This window comes from Folsomia candida, unplaced genomic scaffold (assembly GCF_002217175.1).
Source record: "Folsomia candida strain VU population unplaced genomic scaffold, ASM221717v1 Fcan01_Sc005, whole genome shotgun sequence".
NCBI lineage: Eukaryota > Metazoa > Arthropoda > Collembola > Entomobryomorpha > Isotomidae > Folsomia > Folsomia candida.
Window position 1 is genome coordinate 2,982,848 of NW_019091197.1, and position 19,228 is coordinate 3,002,075.

At 38.1% G+C, this 19,228-nt stretch overlaps 2 protein-coding genes across 3 annotated transcripts; both read left to right on the top strand.

Annotated features, from left to right (window-relative positions):
- Window positions 1-1,573: 1,573 nt before the first annotated feature.
- Window positions 1,574-4,661, top strand: LOC110849833. 2 transcript variants are annotated; one of them, XM_022097291.2, is made up of 5 exons: window positions 1,574-2,413; window positions 2,506-2,673; window positions 2,740-2,843; window positions 2,963-3,425; window positions 3,550-4,661. In XM_022097291.2, the coding sequence occupies exons 1-5, from the start codon at window positions 2,140-2,142 to the stop codon at window positions 4,137-4,139; spliced, it is 1,599 nt and encodes a 532-aa protein (XP_021952983.1). In that variant the 5' UTR covers window positions 1,574-2,139; the 3' UTR covers window positions 4,140-4,661. The 2 variants fall into 2 exon arrangements, with proteins under 2 accessions (XP_021952983.1, XP_021952982.1); XM_022097290.2 differs by having other exon boundaries at window positions 1,643-2,413; window positions 2,960-3,425.
- Window positions 4,662-17,505: 12,844 nt separating this feature from the next.
- Window positions 17,506-19,212, top strand: LOC118435751. The gene is made up of 5 exons (XM_035852159.1): window positions 17,506-17,930; window positions 18,001-18,321; window positions 18,392-18,472; window positions 18,658-18,747; window positions 18,815-19,212. The coding sequence occupies exons 1-5, from the start codon at window positions 17,595-17,597 to the stop codon at window positions 18,866-18,868; spliced, it is 882 nt and encodes a 293-aa protein (XP_035708052.1). The 5' UTR covers window positions 17,506-17,594; the 3' UTR covers window positions 18,869-19,212.
- The last annotated feature ends 16 nt before the right edge of the window (window positions 19,213-19,228 follow it).

Consider the following 19,228-nt stretch of genomic DNA (forward strand, 5'->3'; position numbering starts at 1 on the left):
TTTCAAAAAAACGCTCCAAAAAAGTTATAGGGACAAAAATTAGGAAACACGTGGTGAAAACCGTTTTCAAAAATATTTACCTGCCTTAGAGCAGAAAATGGTAGACGGGAGCGATTTTTCAAACTTTCATTTCCTTCCATTGCATGAGGGAGCCGAAAGAAATTGAAACGCCGGACTTCCACCGTTGGACTCAGAAAATTGAGACGTGGGAAATGATTCCGGTTTTTATTATTGTCACTCATGGTACCAATTTATTTTCTTCACGCAAAAAATACGCATACCTGCATTATCCATGTATCGGAATCCGCAATAAGTATGAGCACAGGTCGCGATTTTTATCTCTATCCAGCTAAGAGCTCGGGTCCTTTTCAAATTTTAGTATACTATACATGTTCCTTCAGAAAACTTAGTAGTTTACAGGAGGGTGTACTACTGGCAGAAACTGATCAAAAATCCTCAATTTGAAATTTCGTGACAGTTCAATTTTTAATAGATCAGTTATGTCTTTCATAGACAGCACCCGATCATGCCCATATGTTTGTTGGGCATGATGGTGACGGCGCCCGTCTGATGTAATTTTTGATCCAATACATAAATATTTCGAATGCTTTCCTTGCCAGCATTTTTGCAAGGAGAATTTAGATCAATAAAGTTTTCTGGACAAATGTAGATTATTTTACTATCAATGCTAATATTCAAGATTACACTAACCAGGGGCGTTTCCCAGGGAACCAGGGGCGATGTAAAGTAGGGCATCGAAAATAAGAATATTTTGCTAATCGGATTTCGATTATTTCGATTTTTTAAATATTTAAATAATCAGGTTTCTATTCTATGAAACTGGGGTATTTAATATCGCGAATTACAAAACACTAACAATAAATTGACTCGAATTTTTTGAACACCGAAATAAATGTGCGTGTATATATATGTAAACCTTTGGGTGCTTTGCGGCACCCAAAGGTTGCCCTCCCCAATTTTGAGGCCATGGAATCATTTTTTCGCATCTTTGAACTCATGCTAACGTTCGAAAAGTTCAGGTCGAGAACTCGAGGTTTTGTCCGGAAAACTGTTAGAGTTCGCGCCTCACGATCACATGTTATCAAAGGCGCCTCAGCACCTTGGGCACCTGTTCTTACCTCCCTCACGGGCCCAGTAAGAACTCGATGAATTGACTAATTGTGCATATGCTCCGAAAAGCTTTTGGGATAAGAGATGCATTTCTGTGAACTTTTAAACCTGTTTTTACAGTTTACACATAAATTTGGACTAGTTTGGTTAACATCAATTTATTTCGTAATTCAAGACTCCTTTGTGCGCCTTTATATAAACAATTACCTTAGAAAAAATATAAGTAAAGAAAAAATAGGAAAACTTAAAATAAGTAGGGCGCCTATCGGCGCCCTCAGAATTTGGCGTTCTGAGCCATTGCCCTCTTCCAAATTTCGGGGCCAGCATGACAGTGTTTGTCAAAAACTATGTGATGCAAAAAATTAAGCTAAAAAGTTTATTAAATAGTCCTCGGACCGTTTCACAAAATTCTTTACAAGTTTTTCTACTGACCATTCTATCTTTACGAATGTAAGAAAATCATTTATTAATCTCCCCAAATGTCGTTTTTATCTAGTGTACAGCCGGGCGCCTCACGGCGCCCTTGAGGATTTGGCGCCCTAGGCAGTTGCCTAGGCTGCCTGGCCCCTAAACGGGCCCTGTGCATGCATAAGACGTCTAAAAAATTCTACCCAACGGATGAATAAACTATCATTGTCGCAACTAATTATGAATACCCCCCTTTAATTTTAGGTTGGACATAAATGTCGCATATTCATGAATTATGAAGATAAAATTATTTGTTGTGCAATTATGTAATTGCGACATGTTCAATTCTCATGTTGCCCTTAATTTGGATCGGGTCAGTCACCTTGAGAATTGCAATTTGCCATGTTGTCACTGTCAGTCAGCTGAGTCAGCAACAAAATCCGAATATGTCCGAAGATTTCTATCAGTAATAACATCACTATGTACATGTCCATGAACAAAATTGAGCAGTTGTTTTTCCTCTGCTGTTTACTTTACACTTAAAATCGATTAAATTAATCGGCTCAAGTTTGATTTAATTTGAAATTATCAACTTTCGCAATGGCTTCTTCCTCCCTTATTGAACGATTTTACAACCACCCTCACAACATAATATCGAGTATCGCGTCCAGTGAGGATGAACTGTCTCGAATGAGGTTGAGTTGGATGATAAGGTCACGAAAAGGTTGGGAGACTGACTTTAACAATAAGCCCATCGTTAGTGGATGGTTCCAAGAGGCGAAAGCTGAGTTTGTCGGCGATAATGTGGCGTCGACTTCGGGAAAGAAGAAGGTCGCGTTGGTGCAAGTGGAGAAACATTGGCCAGACGTAATCGGTAATTTAATTAAATTGTGGCACCACCATTGAAGTTGGTCGTATTTTTATTAAAATTATGAGTTTAGTAATACATATTTATGAATTTGACAGATCGTCTACCCCACTTCTTGACTTTGTTGGATGGTCAATTGGCTCCTGGGCCGTTGGATGGTTCCTGGGTGGCGGATGGCCTCGTGGATATCGCCGTGACCGAGCGACTCGTCGTGGGAGGAGCAGAAGTAGAAGACATCGCGATCAAGGCGAATAATTGGCAACCAGGTGAAGCGGGACAACTTTCTGGTCAACGAATTTTATACAAATTGTTATTTTTGAATTTTTTTGAAGGGACGGAAAATCGTGTAATCAATGTAATTGACCCATACCCATATTGTGTCGTAGAAGAGAGATCACATATCCTCAAAGAGGCGTTTGTCTCGAAACAATACAAGGTCAGTTTACTAAAGTGGAGTACGAGAATTTTTTACAAGATTGAATACATGACATCATCAAAAGAAAATTCCCAAATCCCAATTTGGTCTAATTTCTATAAAAATTGATATTTTAGAAGGTCGGGGATTATCGTCACCTTCTACATTTCCATTCCGACAAGGTTGACAAGTATCTTGACCAAACTGACGTGAAGAGGTTGATAAGTATCATACCCGATGACATGATTTCGCCCCCACCAAAGATCGAATGGGACCCAAACTATCAACTCCTTCCTGCCGACGTCGTTATCGACTCTGGTGGTGCATCGCACTTCACGTCGTATGTCAACGGTCTTAATCCTGCGGAACATGGGGAATTGTACGCAACTCTGGAACAAGTTTTGGACAAAATGGTACCACTATTTGAAAAGGTGCTGACCGATATTCGAATGGCGGGTCGAGAAGGTGGACCTAAAACGCGACGGCAATTGGCCAAGCAGTCGATTATTCCTATTGCTCCGGTCAGTTTACGCGGGAGGAAAATCCAAGTCGTGGTTAGAATGGCGACAACAATTTTAACTCCGGAAAATTCTAAGCATCCGGGTTAGTGAAGAATTCATTGTTAATTTATCAAAAAGTTGCGTCCATACCTCATCTTCTACCTAAGTTTAAGGCAACTGTACTGCAAAAGTCTAAATCTAAATAATTTATTTTATTTCAATTTCAGGCGGACAGTGGCACGTTGAAGGGATGCCGAACGAACAAATAGTCGCCGTTGGTCTGCACTATTTCTCTAATGAAAACATCACCACGTCAAAACTGTATCTTGCTCCTGCCCAGCGGGCATCGAATGGCGTCATGGGCGTCGTGGATGGTGGAAATAATCCTTTCGAAATCGAAACGGTACCGGGTCGGAGCGTTGTGTTCAAGAATTCTGTCTCTCACCGTGTGGCTCCTTTTGAACTGGATGATCCCGACAAACCTGGACACCGCAAAATCCTTGGTTTTTTCCTTGTCGATCCGGGAGCCAGGATTTTGTCGTCAGCTCGCGTCCCATGTCAGCAATGGGCGTGGTATTTGGGACAAGTGAAGGACGTCTTGGTCCAGTTACTGCCTCCAGAAATGGTCGAGCTGGTGGTGTCATTTTTACCACGGGGAAACCAGTATTTGGACAATGAGGAGGCGAAAAATCTCGAGAAGGAGATGCGCGATGAGAGGAAGAAAAGATTGACGAGAACATATCGTCATAAGAATTATGTGTGCACTCCACGAACGTACCCAGAATATCCGCGCTCATGTTTGACCTATCGGGATTGATAGGAAAGGTGTGTTTTGTTTTACTGCTAAGCAAACTTGTTTATTGTTAAACATGCCTAATGTTTGGGATATGTTTTTGTTTTTGAAATTGTATATACATATGTATGTATTAACTGAATTCGATATGTAGTGCATTTCGTATGCACTGCATATGCATGCAAGTGGTATTTAGTACATATTTATTTGTATACTAGCCAGTTACAAGTTGTGCTATTTAAGGTGCTTATTTACCCATGTGTAGTATTGTATTATGCAATGTATGTATTATGAAATTGTAAAATTCTACATTTTCTATTGAAAAGCTCTTCTTTTGCACCGAAACCAATGTTTAAATATTAACTTATTTATGAAATAGATAATGTGGGACTAATTTACATCTAGCTTATTCCTATTCGATAGTTATGTTACTTAACTAACCGGAAATACTTAAATTCGTACGTGGATCATTCATTGTAAAGAGTGTGTCTATCTAAATATTACGATAAGCTACGTAATAAGAAAAGCATTACGTGTAATATGTAACTCGTGGCACTTTTTGGTCTGGTTTGATATTACTCGAGTCTCCCGACGGTAATAATCTTTCTACTAAAAATGCAAAGACCCATTATTTTACTCATAATAATCCACCCACCCAACTGTCATCGTGTTGACAGTTTACTCATTATCGATCACAATTAGCCAGTCACTTTAACAAATTAAATACCTTTTCCGTATTTTCACATGTATTTATCCTACGTACAAACGAGCATCATACCGTATTCATCTTTTGGATCTACATAGATACATACATATTGCACTTTGAAATTATTTTCCAAAAAAATTCTCCATTATTTGCCATGTCCCCTCGATTGAGCCGACAGGTCATGCCCTTCTTCAACTTTGCCCGACTCCTCTCTCGGTGCCCATTAACGTTCAAATATATTGAAAACAAACAACATCTTCAACTTAAATTCAAAGTGTGCCGTACATCCTTTGTGTTGCAATTAAGTGTCGCATTGATTTTGAACTTTTTGTTGTTAATTTGTCTCCTTAAATATGGCAATTTACTGAAGGACGACATATTTGCTGGGAGTGAAATGTAAGTAAAAATTCAGGCAATAATTTAGCAACAGCGTGTAGTAAGTGGTACATTTTATTTGCGAATAAATTCACACTAACTGGTCATTTAGCTAATTAAATTGAAAGATTACTAATTTTTTTAATCAAAAAATTTTTAGATGGCCACCATCCAATTTTTCCTTATTAAGTGTGCAATCTCACGTCTCAGGATTTACGAACTATTTCACTATTTCAATCCATGCATTGTACGTCATCATCGTTTTTGTGGATTATCTGCTCGCTTTTCTGAAAGCACCCGAGTTAGCGAACTGGTTAAATAATTGGAACGACATTGAAGACGAGATGGAGCAAATTGATTGCAACAGAGATGAGATTACAATTCATACTTTTCTCATTTATTTCATTCCGTTGTATGAATTTGTTCCACTTCTGATTTTGGCAAGTTATGAAACCGTGTTGCGATTAGATCCTGTTTATCCGATTCATTGCGTATTGATCATAATTTATGGATATCTTCCCAGCATTAGTTATGCCCTTGGAGATTCCATGGCGCTAATTTTTCTGAAATGTTTGCAAGTCGAGTTCCGTCAGGTTTGTGAATTAAGATGGAAAAGGAGCAATGATTTGTAACCGAACGGTGTCAATAATTTGCAGATGTAACTCAAATTTTCAAGTAGCGCGACTAGAATCAATTTCTAAAAGCAGCCAGATAAATTTGAGGAGTGTGTACAGACAATTATTGTCACCGTGTGGAAACAATCGTGCCCACATTCGGGGACAATTTTATTCCCGAATTATTTAATCTTTTAAAGGTGAGAAATCACATCGACAAAAATTCGAGGCGAAAAACGGATCAATTATCAATTCGCAAAATTCATCACCTTTTGATTAAGCTACGATCGCAAGCAACTCTTTACGGAAATTTCCTGGCAACGCAGCAACTTGTGTCCATCTTGCTAACGATGTACGCCACGGGAGGGTCGTTCTTCGTTTTTGTGACGATCCTAGGTGACCGGTCGGCAGAGAGTGGGATTACCATGGGAGAAACAGTAATGATGGGGTTCGCATCGTTGTGGCCTTTGTTTGGGATTAGCCGACTCTACGTCAAAATTTGGATGGCAGTGACAATAACTGACGAGGTGAGCGGTATCCTCTTATTTTGCATGATGTAAATTTCAATGATATTCTGGTTGTGATTAACAAACAGGAAATTGAAATTGCATCATTACTGAAGAAACAAGAATTAAAAGTGAGACAGGACACGTTTCAAATGAATTACTACTCTGAAGAGGTATTTATAAAGGTTTAGAATACGGGTGACCTGTAATGTGCTCACCAGCATCTGCTCTCCACTTAATGTAGTACATACAATATATTTGCACACAAATTTGCATGCTCAATGTGCAAATGTGTAGGTGTAGGAAAAAGGCAAGCTGAAAGATAGCAAATAATTGGTGTCAAAATTCGGGCAGATGTTGGTATGCAGATTATGTACAGGAAAGAAAACAAAAGTTGTCCGTGAAGGCTCCACCGCGTTGGTAATGATTTTCTATCCAAGCGGAAACAATAATTTCAACTAACCTCCACTAATCAATTTTCCACTTTCAATGCAAGTCTTTTACGTGTACAACTCAAATCTGATTGGGACCAATTTTATTTTGTTCACCACAAAAAATAAGCATACCCGTATTTTTTCATTTTTCCTAATGCGCTAATTTGAGCGCGTGGCGCGAATTTTAAAACATTTTTCAGCCAAAACCTCGGTTTCTAAAAAATCTGTAAATTTTTGAATTTTGACGCGAATCCAAAAATTCGAAAACATGTCTCTTCAGAATGACTTACCTGACTTATAAAAAATTCAACTGTCTCGAAATTTGATTTTCAAAATTTTTTGCCAGTTTTTGAAATTCATTAAAATTATAAACTCTTTCAAATTTTTAATTTTTCAAAAAATAATGCATGTGGATTTTTTACAAGTCAAGTAAGTCACTCTGAGGAGACATGTTTTCGAATTTTTGGATTCGCGTCAAAATTCAAAAAATTACAGATTTTTTAGAAACCGAGGTTTTGGCTGAAAAATGTTTTAAAATTCGCGCATTAGGCATTCGCGCAGTAGCGCATTAGGAAAAATGAAAAAATACGGGTATGCTTATTTTTTGTGGTGAACAAAATAAAATTGGTCCCAATCAGATCTGAGTTGTACACGTAAAAGACTTGCATTGTTTGTGAAAACTCTTTTTACCGTTTGGTTCCAAATCGTTACTTAGGTGGGACGGTCAGGATTAAATTTTCTACCAGAGCACCGATTGACATTGATTTTGTTTCCAGTTACAGGAAGTTTACAACTTATTGACAGACCATCCTACGGAAATCTCTCTCAAAGACTATGTAAAGTTGAATAACTCGTTGATTTTGGGGGTGCGTGGTCACTATAAAGATTTAAATATTAAAAATTAATTGATTTATTTATTCAAAGCTTAAATGTTTCAGGTATTTCAACAAATTTTTACGCTTTTCATTATTCTCATGCAGTTTCGAAATTAAAGCAGATAGATGAGAATAATCGAAAATCTAAGTGCATAATAATTTTTGTCCAGCACATACATACTTATTTGAACTTAATTAAAATTTAAGATATATTTGATTGTGGCACCGCATTTCATGCAAAGCTTTAATGGGGTCTAGATCATGTAAAACACGAGCTAATTGTGTCTTCAGTGTAAGCGCAAATGATAACTAGAATATAATATTTCCAGTAAATGGCCTTCAATGGTAAACTAACTGGTATTAAATCATTACTGACCAGAGCACATGCATGACTCTACCTGCTCTGGTAATAACGGGATATGGTGTATGCATTATGATATTTGTATGCATATATGCATTATGATTTAGGATTAGTGATGTTGTAGTAATTAAAAAGTGACCACTCCGAAATCAGCTAGTACCAATCAAGTAGAAAGTTAAGTATTACCAAATCAATTCCAGTCCGGAGTACATAAAAATGTGACTACCAGATTTTTGTAGTAAAATTTCCTATGAGGTTCTACCCCATGTATGGAAATTACGGTTACATTTAATTTTGGACCACATTCCCCGGCTGTTGAGGTGCGGGTGATCCGATTGACCTTATTATCGAACTCTGCACAATGGAGAAAGCGGGGTGATATTAAGGCGTTGAGGAGATTACGCTCATTTTCTATTAAATTATATTGCATTATGTACAAATTGCATTTTGTAATTACAAAGAAAAAAATCGGTATTTAATAAATGGCGAAAATGAAGTTGTGTCAGAATAGTGGAAGTCATCAAGAAGATTGACAATGTTATAAATTTCTTGTAAAAATTTTGTAATTACAAATGCTACATTCATGAATTTAATTAATGCGTGCTGTGGTATGTACATATACTTATAGCCATGCAATTTATCTTAACTACTGCTGTACATACATAATCCAGTAGGACACTTGCTATTAAACAGACTTTCCTCATAAATTGTACCCATTGAGTATATTTAGTCAGAAAACGTACCTTTGTTCAATCGAATTTCAGCCGAATCTAATTAGAAATAATATAACCTCGAGTCATGAGTAAAAGTAAACACCAAGACGCACGTCAATATCTCACCGAGATCGATAGAAAGTAGTCAATTAACAAATTAATTACATACATACGTTCCCAGGTCGATTTTCTACATTGCATTTACCAACTTCTCGTTCCTCTACGAAAATGGAGATAAAATATCCTGCAAAATCGATTCCTGTCAAAATTTCTCCTGGATTAATGCCCCCTCCACCACCTGGGTTGACCCAGCAGGTCAACTCATTTTTGAAATTCACCCGATGCATTGCTCGGTGCCCAATGACGTTTGAAAATATCGCGAATAAAAAGCAAGTCAAGTTTCAATTGAAAATCTGCAGTAGCTCATTTTTGTCATCACTGAATCTCGCCCTAGTCCTGAATACTGTGCTTGTAGTTGGTTTCTTGAAATACGGTGATATTCTGTACAGTGTGTATGACGTCTTTCCAAGAAGTGGAATGTGAGTGCATGTTTAACATACGAAATTTACATAGCTTTTCGTTCTGGTAATGTGGTAATAAAATTGTCACCGACTTTACACATTGAGGTAGTTCACGCAGCCATTGGTGTAACTTGAAAAATAGATAAATTTTATAAGGTAATTTAATTTACAAATTTTTACAAATTAAAAAGGCGCCCTTGATATGAGTAAAGTCACAAAGATTTGTAAGCTAATTTTTCTTCGAAATATTTGTAAAAGTTTGTAAGTTGATGTAATTTACGGATTTTTACAGTGTTACCAAGGCCTGATACAAGGTCAATTGTATGGCTTCACTAAGTAGATCGTAACAATTTATAACGTAACGGTAATAATAATTGAACGTTAACTTCCTGTGTATCATCCAGTGCAAGTAATATTAATTTTATTGCAAGTATTGCTACTTTTCGTTGGCCGGTAACCACCAAGGTCACTCCGGGACAATATTATTACCAGATTACTACTAATTATTTGACGTAAATATGCAATTTTTTTTTTCTACACGGTGTTATTAGTTGGCCGCCTACGAATTCTAATGCTGACAGTGTGGAGCGTACCGTTTCAGCATTTTCTTATGGCCTGATTAGGTCCATGAGCGCGCTATACGTCGCCTTCGCTTTAATCGGTTATTTAATCACGTTCCTCAAAGCCCCAAAATTAGCTAAATGGTTAAACCATTTGAATGAAATAGAAGACGAAATGCAAAAAATTGACTCAAAGCAGTCAAAGCGGGATAAAATTAAAATTAACAATTTTCTCCGCTATTTTATCCCGTTGTTTGAATTCTTTCCGATCCTGGTTTTCGGAGTGTTTGAGACCGTGTTACGATTCGATGCCGACTACCCGATCCACTGCGTCTTGGCAACAATTTATGCTTATCTTCCCGGAATCTGTTATGCCGTTGATGATTCGCAAGCACTGATTATGCTGAAATGTTTGCAAGTCGAGTTCGGACAGGTGTTTGAAGTTTCTTGAAATTATAAATTTACACAATTTTCAGTGTTTCGGGTGCAAGTCACCTCTTGCAAGAAATGATTGCAAGAAAGTGGTTTCTTGTAGTTTTAGGAAATTCATGGCACAGAAAACTATTTTCCGCTGCTTTGGTTCATGGTTTGTATCGCTAGAGATGGCGAATATTTCTTGCATTTTTTTTGCAGTTTCGTGCACTTTTTGTGTCGCAGAGCAAGAAATGTATCAAACCTGCAAGAAACGAAACACTGTCAATTTTATTTTTGTAGTTGATATCTAAAATGATTTCTTTCTTAAAGATGCGAAGCCATATGGAGAAAAAATTGAAAGACGGTCATGACCTGTTACCGATTCGGAAAATTTATCAACTTTTGCTCCAGTTACGATCACAATCGAAACGTTGTGGAAATTACTTATCAGCTCAACAGCTGTTTTCCATCTTTCTAACGATGTATGCCACGGGAGGGTCATTTTTCGTTTTTGTAAACGTACTTGCAGATGAACGTCCTTTTGGGGGTGACACAGGGGAAATAATTATGCTGGGAATTACTTCGTTATGGCCAATTTTTGGGATGAGTCGACTTTACGTGAAAATTTGGATGGCGGTCACAATTACTAAGGAGGCAAGTATTTATATGGGTAGTGACGCATGATATCGTTTATACTTTCATCGTTCGTCGTCGAATAATATGGTTTGGATAGCAACAATTAGATACCCTATTCCAGATATGTTATTGACCGGCGCCGGCGGACGGTAAAAGTACAACGGGGCGTATGTACAAGTATGTATGTACAGGGACACCCCTTATGCAAATTGACCAGTCAAAAAGTAGTCAATTTTTATGCAGAAGCACATGCTAATTTCTGATAGTGTAAAATTTTTAAGCCGAATTTTTTCAAATTTACCAAACAAATATGTCAACATAAAGTTTTATGCATGTACAGGATGCAATTTTTTCTGTAGAATTATGTACCCAAGTTGTAAAATTAATCTGCTCTGTAAGTTTATTTTGCAGAAAAATGGACAAATTTGCATTAAATAGAATCTAAACTCCGCGAGGGTCGGCGAGGGTATGCATATACTTGGAAATTATAGATTATCATTTTTTATGACCAACAGGAAGCGAAGATTGCATCTCTCTTGAAGAAGGAGGAACTCAAGGTCAAATTCGGGACATGGGGTTCCGATTACTATTCCTCAGAGGTTATTTTTTCTTATCTCGAATTCAGGAATACTTTCCCTAATTTAAAAAGCATACTTTTATTGCCTTCATTTTTCAAGCTTCGCCATATTGTCAACTTATTGACAAATCATCCCACCGAGGTGTCTTTTAACAATTACGTAAAATTGAACAACTCTTTGATTTTGGGAGTAAGTGCTGCGTAACTCGATTACATTTAAAAGTGTTGTATTTATCCTGTCCTAAGTAAAAACATTAAGTCGTAAATTATTTCTTGTTTCAGGTTTTCCAACAAATCTTCACGCTTTTTATTATTTTAATGCAATTTCGTTGAACATACATATTAGTTTATTCATTTTAGTATAGATTATATTCGCAGAGATGTATGTATGTGTACAATTATTCTTTTTGAGAAAAGTCTAAACGCCCAGCGCTTCACAAAATTGCCCTATCCGAAATAAAAAAAAAACTTAACCTATTTCGTAATCCTACAGTAAAAAAATCTCATCCAGCTCTTGTCCGGCTGGAAGAGATCCCAAAATTGCAGCAACATTTCCACGCTGCACTGCCATACTCATTCTTTGTATGAGGAAAGATGTTGACCTCTTCTCCCCAGTGAGGATCGTGATCCTCGATCCGATTTCCTTGATAAGGGACAGACCCTCCTTACCCCACACTCCCATTGTTTCGATGGCTACGGGTACAAAGATGAATCGATCCTGGAGGAATTCGTATTTTTTCCTCTTGGCGTCCTCCGCCTTTTCGGCTGCCGCACCAGGATGAACTCACGTTTGAGGGAGGTAAGACGGTGCAAAGGTATCCGAACATGTGAAGTCCCATACAAGGGGTCTCCCTCTTGCCCACGGTACTAATGTTAGGCCGTCTGGGCGCTTTCCGTCTTGGCGAGAGCACCCTGGAGGCTCTTTGATAGCGGGGGCTCCAGCAGTGCGGAGTGCTCTCCAAATCACGTCATTGGCAGCAGTGTGTCGAGAATGACGACCGGCACTACTTTTGCATTTCAGGCCATGATAGCCTTTTGATGTCACGCTAGCTCCGCATGGACATTTGTGAGGGTGGCAAACGTCGCAACCAAGACGAAGGGCGCATGCTACCCGGAATGCCTCATTTGGGAGTAGCGTCCCCAGTTGTGGCGAAGGGACGGCATTGAGCCACGCCCCCACATGCGGCTGTCCCATCGCGAGGAGACGGGCCTTATCTTCAGGCGTCAGCGCCCCATTTTTGAGGTGATTTACGGCGGCCTCCTGTTGAGGCATCTCCCAAGCCGCTTGAACATCCCTAAGTTCGAGTGGGGGGAGTTCGGCGGGGCCCATCGGGTTCCACATTTCTTCCCCTTCCTGCCTGGCGGTATCGGTGTCATGCAGGTAAGGTGGCAGAAGGCGCTCAACAAGGGGCAGGGCGCTGTAGGCGGACGCTAAGAAACACGGAATCGCCACGTCTACAGCATGCCTGACCCCTAGGCCACCTTCACTGACCGGAAGGGAAGACTGAAGCCACGAATGCGGGGAAAGGGTACAGTTGAGAATCCCTTCCATTAACTCCTTTAGTTTGGAGTCATATAGGGTGAGGGCGTCAAATCTTCGCCAAGTGGGGGCACAACGAAGAAAATATATGAGGCGGGGCGTGGATATAGAGGCCCGAAGGAGGAAAAAAGCAGAGTGGGAGGAGAGCTCGAGTAGTCGGGTCCCAAGTTTTGCGAGTTGTTCGGCCTTTGCCCCCAATACAGTCTCGATTGACGTATCGGTGAGAGGAGCACCCAGAAGAACGGCAGCTTCGGGGGAAATCTCCTGTATCCCCGGTGCTGCCCGGCGAAAACGCTCCAAAATTTCAAGGTGGGAACGTTCGTCCGCCCCTAGCACGCCCACTTCACACTTGGCGGTGTTCAGGCGAAGACCAACTTCCTCCCCCATGCGGATAATGGTGTCCAGCGCGACTAACACTTTTTCTGGGGTGTCCGCTATAGTGGCATCGTCCAGAGACAGGTTCAGCCTAATCTAGTTAGAAATATTAATAATACAATCTCGAATCATGAGTAAACACCATCCTCAATGCCTCATTGTGCTCATCTCTTGTGCTGCTTAACTCTATCGCAATTAGTCAATTAACAACGTAATTACGTTTCCCTCTCAATTTTGGAAGTTGCATTTATCAATTTCTCATTCCTCTACGAACATGGAGCTAAAATATTCTGCAAAATCCATTCCTTCCAAAATTGCACCTGGAATAATTTCCCCTCCATCACCTGGATTGACCCAGCAGGTCAACTCATTTTTCAAATTCGCCCGATACATTGCTCGGTGCCCCATAACATTTGAAAATATCCCGAATAAAAAACAAGTCAAGTTTAGATTTAAAATGTGCAGTAGCTCATTTTTGTTATCAATGAATTTCGCTCTAGTTCTGAATACCGTGATTGCAGTTGGTTTCTTAAACTATAGCGATATTCTGTACAGTGTGTATGACGTCTTTCCAAGAAGTGGAATGTGAGTGCATTTTTAACAAACGAAATTTACATAGCTTTTCCTTCTAATAACCTGGTAATAAAATTGTCACCGACTTTTACACATTGGTGAAATTCACGCAGTCATTGCTAACTTTTCAAGTCCGGAAGTTTTGTGAAATCATTTTACAAACTTTTACAAAATAAAAAGACACCCTTGTCATGAATAAGTTTACACAAATTTGTAGGGTAATTTTGCATGGAAATATTTGTAAAATTTTGTTAAGATTTCAGCGTTTAGAGAATTTACGAATTTTACATTGCTACCAAGGTCTGTGTGAATCATTATATGGCTTCACGCGACTTACAACCAAACGGTAACAATAATTGGCAATGAAAATTAACATTACTAACTTATTGGAACACGTGGTATTCTTGAATATATATGGCTCATTATTAGTGTGACAAGCAAACTAATATTAATTTTATTGGCAACTATTGCTATTTTACCACGGTCAATCAGGGACAATTTTGTTACCATATCAGTTACTACCAATTACATTATTCATTAATTTTTATTAACGGCGTTTTTAGTTGGCCGCCCTCGAATCCCAATGCGGAGAGTGTGGAAAGTAGCGTCTCTGCATTTTCGTTCGGCTTGATCAAGTCCATGAACGCGCTATACATCGCCTACGCTTCAATCGGCTATTTAATCGCGTTTCTCAAAACGCCAAAATTAGAGAAATGGTTGAATCATTGGAACGAAATTGAAGACGAAATGCAAAAAATTGGTTCCAACCGGGATAAAATTAACATTGACAAGTTTCTCCGCTATTTTATTACTTTGTTTGAATTCTTTCCGATCTTGATTTTCGGAGTGTTTGAGACCATGTTACGATTTGATGCCGACTACCCGATTCACTGCGTCTTGGCAACAATTTACGCTTTTCTTCCCGGAATCTGTTATGCCGTTGATGATTCGCAAGCACTCATTATGCTGAAATGTTTGCAAGTCGAGTTCCGACAGGTTTTTGAAATTTCTTGAAATTACAAAATTTACTAAATTGTTGTATTGTTGGTATTTCGGGTGCAAGTATCCGCTTGCAAGAAATAACGGAAAGAAAAGGGTTTCTTGCAGCTATTTTGACCTGGAAGAAATGCAAGGCGCTAGAATTTGCTTCCCGCCACTATGGTTCATAGGGCGCTAGATGGCGCCTATTTATTACAGTTTCTTGCACCTTGAATTTCTTGAATAAATGTAGCAAACACGAAAAAAACGAAGCGCTTTTGGTTTGTTTAATTGATACCTATCTCAGCTTATTTCTATCTTAAAGATGCGAAGCCACATTACGAAAAATTTGAAAGAGAGACATGAAGAATTACCGATTAGGAAAATTCATCAGCTTTTGCTCCAGATACGATCACAAGCGAAACGTTGTGGAAATTGCTTATCAACTTCACAGCTGTTTTCCATCCTGATAACGATGTATGCCACGGGAGGGTCAATCTTCGTTTTTGTAAACGAGGTTGCAGGTGGACGTAAATTTGGGAGTGAGACGGGGGAAATTATTACGCTGGGAATTTCGTCGTTATGGCCAATTTTTGGGATGAGCCGGCTTTACGTGAAAATTTGGATGGGTGTCACAATTACTAAAGAGGCGAGTATTTGTGGGCAGTGATACATGACGGAGGTCACCGCTGCCGGACGGAGGTTATCAAAATCATACTAAAATCTTCGCCGCGCAAATTTGGTCGGCGTTGACCTCTGATGCATTATGCATACATAAATATGTACAGATCTTGTGGAAATGAACTTGCCAAAAATTCGCCAATTTTTCTGCAGAAAAAATATGCAAATTTCTGAGAGTGTAAAATTTTTGAGGCAAACTTTCATTGAAATTGATATGTTTGCATAATTATGTATGTGAAGATTTTAATTTAAAAACTTTAACGCTTTATGCGGGTGCGGGATTTTTTTGCAGAATTAATTTACATAAAGTTTGCAATAAATTAATCTGCAGAAAAATGGGGAATTTTTAGCAAGTATGTAAATTCTCGCAAGAAACCTGTCACCTGTGGGATGTTAAAAATTACTAATTTTTTATGACCAATAGGAAACGAAGATTGTATCTCTCTTGAGGAATGAGGAACTCAAGGTCAAATTTGGGACATTTGGAACCGATTACTATTCCTCAGAGGTGATTTCTACATATCTCAAATTCTGGATTACTTTCCTTAGCTAATGAAGCATATATTTCCTGCTTTAATTGTTCCAGCTACGCCATGTTTGCAACTTGTTGACAAATCATCCCACCGAGGTCTCTTTTAACGATTATGTAAAATTGAACAACGCACTGATTTTGGGAGTAAGTGTTAGAAACATACTTGACTAAATTGAGAAGTGCTTTAAATTTAGTATGAATATGCTAAGATATATGTACGTGTGCATTAATTGTTTCAGGTCTTCCAACAAATCTTCACGCTTTTTATTATATTAATGCAATTTCGTTAAAATAGCACATAATAACGTGGACATGATGCAAGCAAGCAGTTCCTGTAAATATGACACGAATGTTAGCAACGCATACATTTTAGAAGTAATTTTATTGTATATGCTTATTCACAGTAATTTTTCTAAAATAAAAAAAGTAAATTGTGTATTAATTTCAAAATCAGATAAATCATTTCGAATGTTAAGGTACAGTTGCTCGCTAAAATTTTTTTTGTACGCATGTAGCATGTAATTGCGCAGTATTACGGAATTTCGCATGTGTAAACTTGTCACACCATTTACCATTCGGGCTAATTTTGTGCATATAAATATCATAAACCAGATAATGTTGTCATGTTGTTCGATACTTTAGCGTTTCTGGGGTTGCTTACAGTACGTAAATTATTTTCCCAGAATAACCGACCTTAATACTGTTACGTGTCGCGTCTATTAGCTAAAACTATTAGCTAATTGGTAACGAATTTGCAGTTGATTGTCATAATTGTCTTATGTAATACTACAAATATCCGGATACACGACAAACTTGTGACAAATGTGAACTCACCTGTGTTACGTAGATATGTATGCATGTACATGATATGATTAGTATTGCTGCCATTAAGAAAATAAGTTTGCTAAATGGAGATTGCCAATTAGCAAAGTACATTCTCATCCTAAGCTACAAACACCCAAAAGTAAATTGTTACTCTTTCCCATCAATCCATTTTGCCTGATGGAGCTCACATTTCCTCTCAAATCCGTACCCCTAAAAATTTTCCCCGTTATAATTCAACCGCGCCCATTTCCTCCAGGATTAAGCAGCCAGTTCCTCCCGTTTTTTAAATTCTCCCGATACTTAGCTAGATGCCCAATTAAATTCAAAAGCGATCGGAATAAATCTCAAGTTCATTATCAATTCAAAAAGTGCAGCGTCGTTTTCTTGGCCACTTTGACTTTTGCGATATTTCTGAATATCTCTTTATTCATTGGTTTAGTGAAATATGAAGATTTTTTTAAGCATGACTTATTAATTTTGGGAGATGCGTGAGTATAAAATAAGTAAATTGTAGTGATTTACGATACGTAAGAAAATGTTAAAAACGTATTTTTAATTCGTTTTTTTAATTAATTAATCTACACAGTTGGCCACCACCCAAGCAGTTTGGTGAAAATATAAAAAACCGGGTTGGCGAATTCGTCTATTGTTTGATTTGGTCCTTCGCACCGATTTCTATCTTAATGGTTTCAATCGATCATGTTTTAGCTTTTCTGAAGGCACCCGAGTTGGCGGAATGGCTCAATAATTGGAATGCAATTGAGGACGAAATGCTACAGCTTGGGTTTAACCGGGATAAAATTAAAATTACTACATTTTCCCGCTATTTTATTCCTCTGTTTGAATTTGTGCCATCACTGATTTTCGGAAGTTTAAATATGATATGGCTTGTCGACATCCGATATCCGCTGCATTGCTTGATAAGCTTCATTTACAGCTACCTTCCCCACATCTGTTATGCTGTTGAAGATTCCAAAGCACTGTTGATGCTGAAATGCCTCCAAGTCGGATTTCTGCAGGTGTGTAATTTACTTAATTAGTTATGTAACAGACTCACTCATAAATAATTGATGAATAATTATTTTTAAGGTGCGCAGTCATCTCGAGAAAAATAGCAATGTTCCTCGACGCCAATTACCTGTTCGAAAAATTCACCTACTTTTATTCAAACTTCGACTACAAGCCAAACATTGTGGCGATTATTTGGCGACTCAGCAACTCCTCTCGATTTTTAGTACGATGTACATGACGGCGGCGTCATTCTTCGTGTTCGTGATCGTGCTGAGTGATCTCTCCTTGGGCGACGGTATGGAGGACTTGATAGCTATGGCATTTGCTTCCACATGGCCAGCCTTTGGGATGAGTCGACTTTACGTGAAGATTTGGATGGCTGTAAGGGTGACTAGGGAGGTGAATGGCAGACGTTTCAGAGAAAATGGTTGCTATGGTGACATATAAACTGTACATATTTATTCTCCAGGAACAAGAGATTGCATCCATACTTAAATTTGAGGGATTAAAACTGAATGAGGAAAAATTCGGGTCAGACTATTCTAATGAGGTAATGCCTACAGATTTACATATGTACTTATGTGCATGCAGAGCGTTATAAATACGTACTTAATTGCATACACACATATGCAGTACATGGTTTATCCTGGAAATATTTTCAGAAACAAATTAAGGATTTCATACTTGAAGTATTTACATATGTACATAAATTCTAACCATGTATTTGGTTTTCAGTTAAGGGAAATTTACAAGTTGTTAAAAAATCACCCGACGGAGGTTTCCTTCAACAACTATGTCAAATTAAATAATCCATTAATTTTGGGGGTGCGTGGTAATTAATTAAATGTTAAAATGTCTATGTTATTCTGAATTACTTCTGTAAATGTTTCAGGTATTTCAACAAATTTTTATGCTGTTTATTATTCTGATGCAATTTCGGAAATAAGGTGACAAGACGGAGACAGATGAAGCCGATGAACTTGAATATTTGATTGGTTTGAATTTTTAGATAAAAACAACGATGGGGCCGGAATACATGTAAATTTAAATATCTGTACATAATATGGTCGAGGTAGCTGTAAACGAAATATCGGTTCAACAGTTTTTGTGTCACAAATTTTAGTGCTGATCGGCTTTGGTAGTTACAGTAAAGCTTAATACAGTAATACAGACACGCAATCGTGCAATAACATTCATTGATAAAATTTGTAAGTTTAGAAATAGCTTCAAAAATTACTGAATGATTTGAATCCAGAACAAAGTTTGAATAAATTAAATAAGTAAAATTGGGCTATTAATTTTCGTT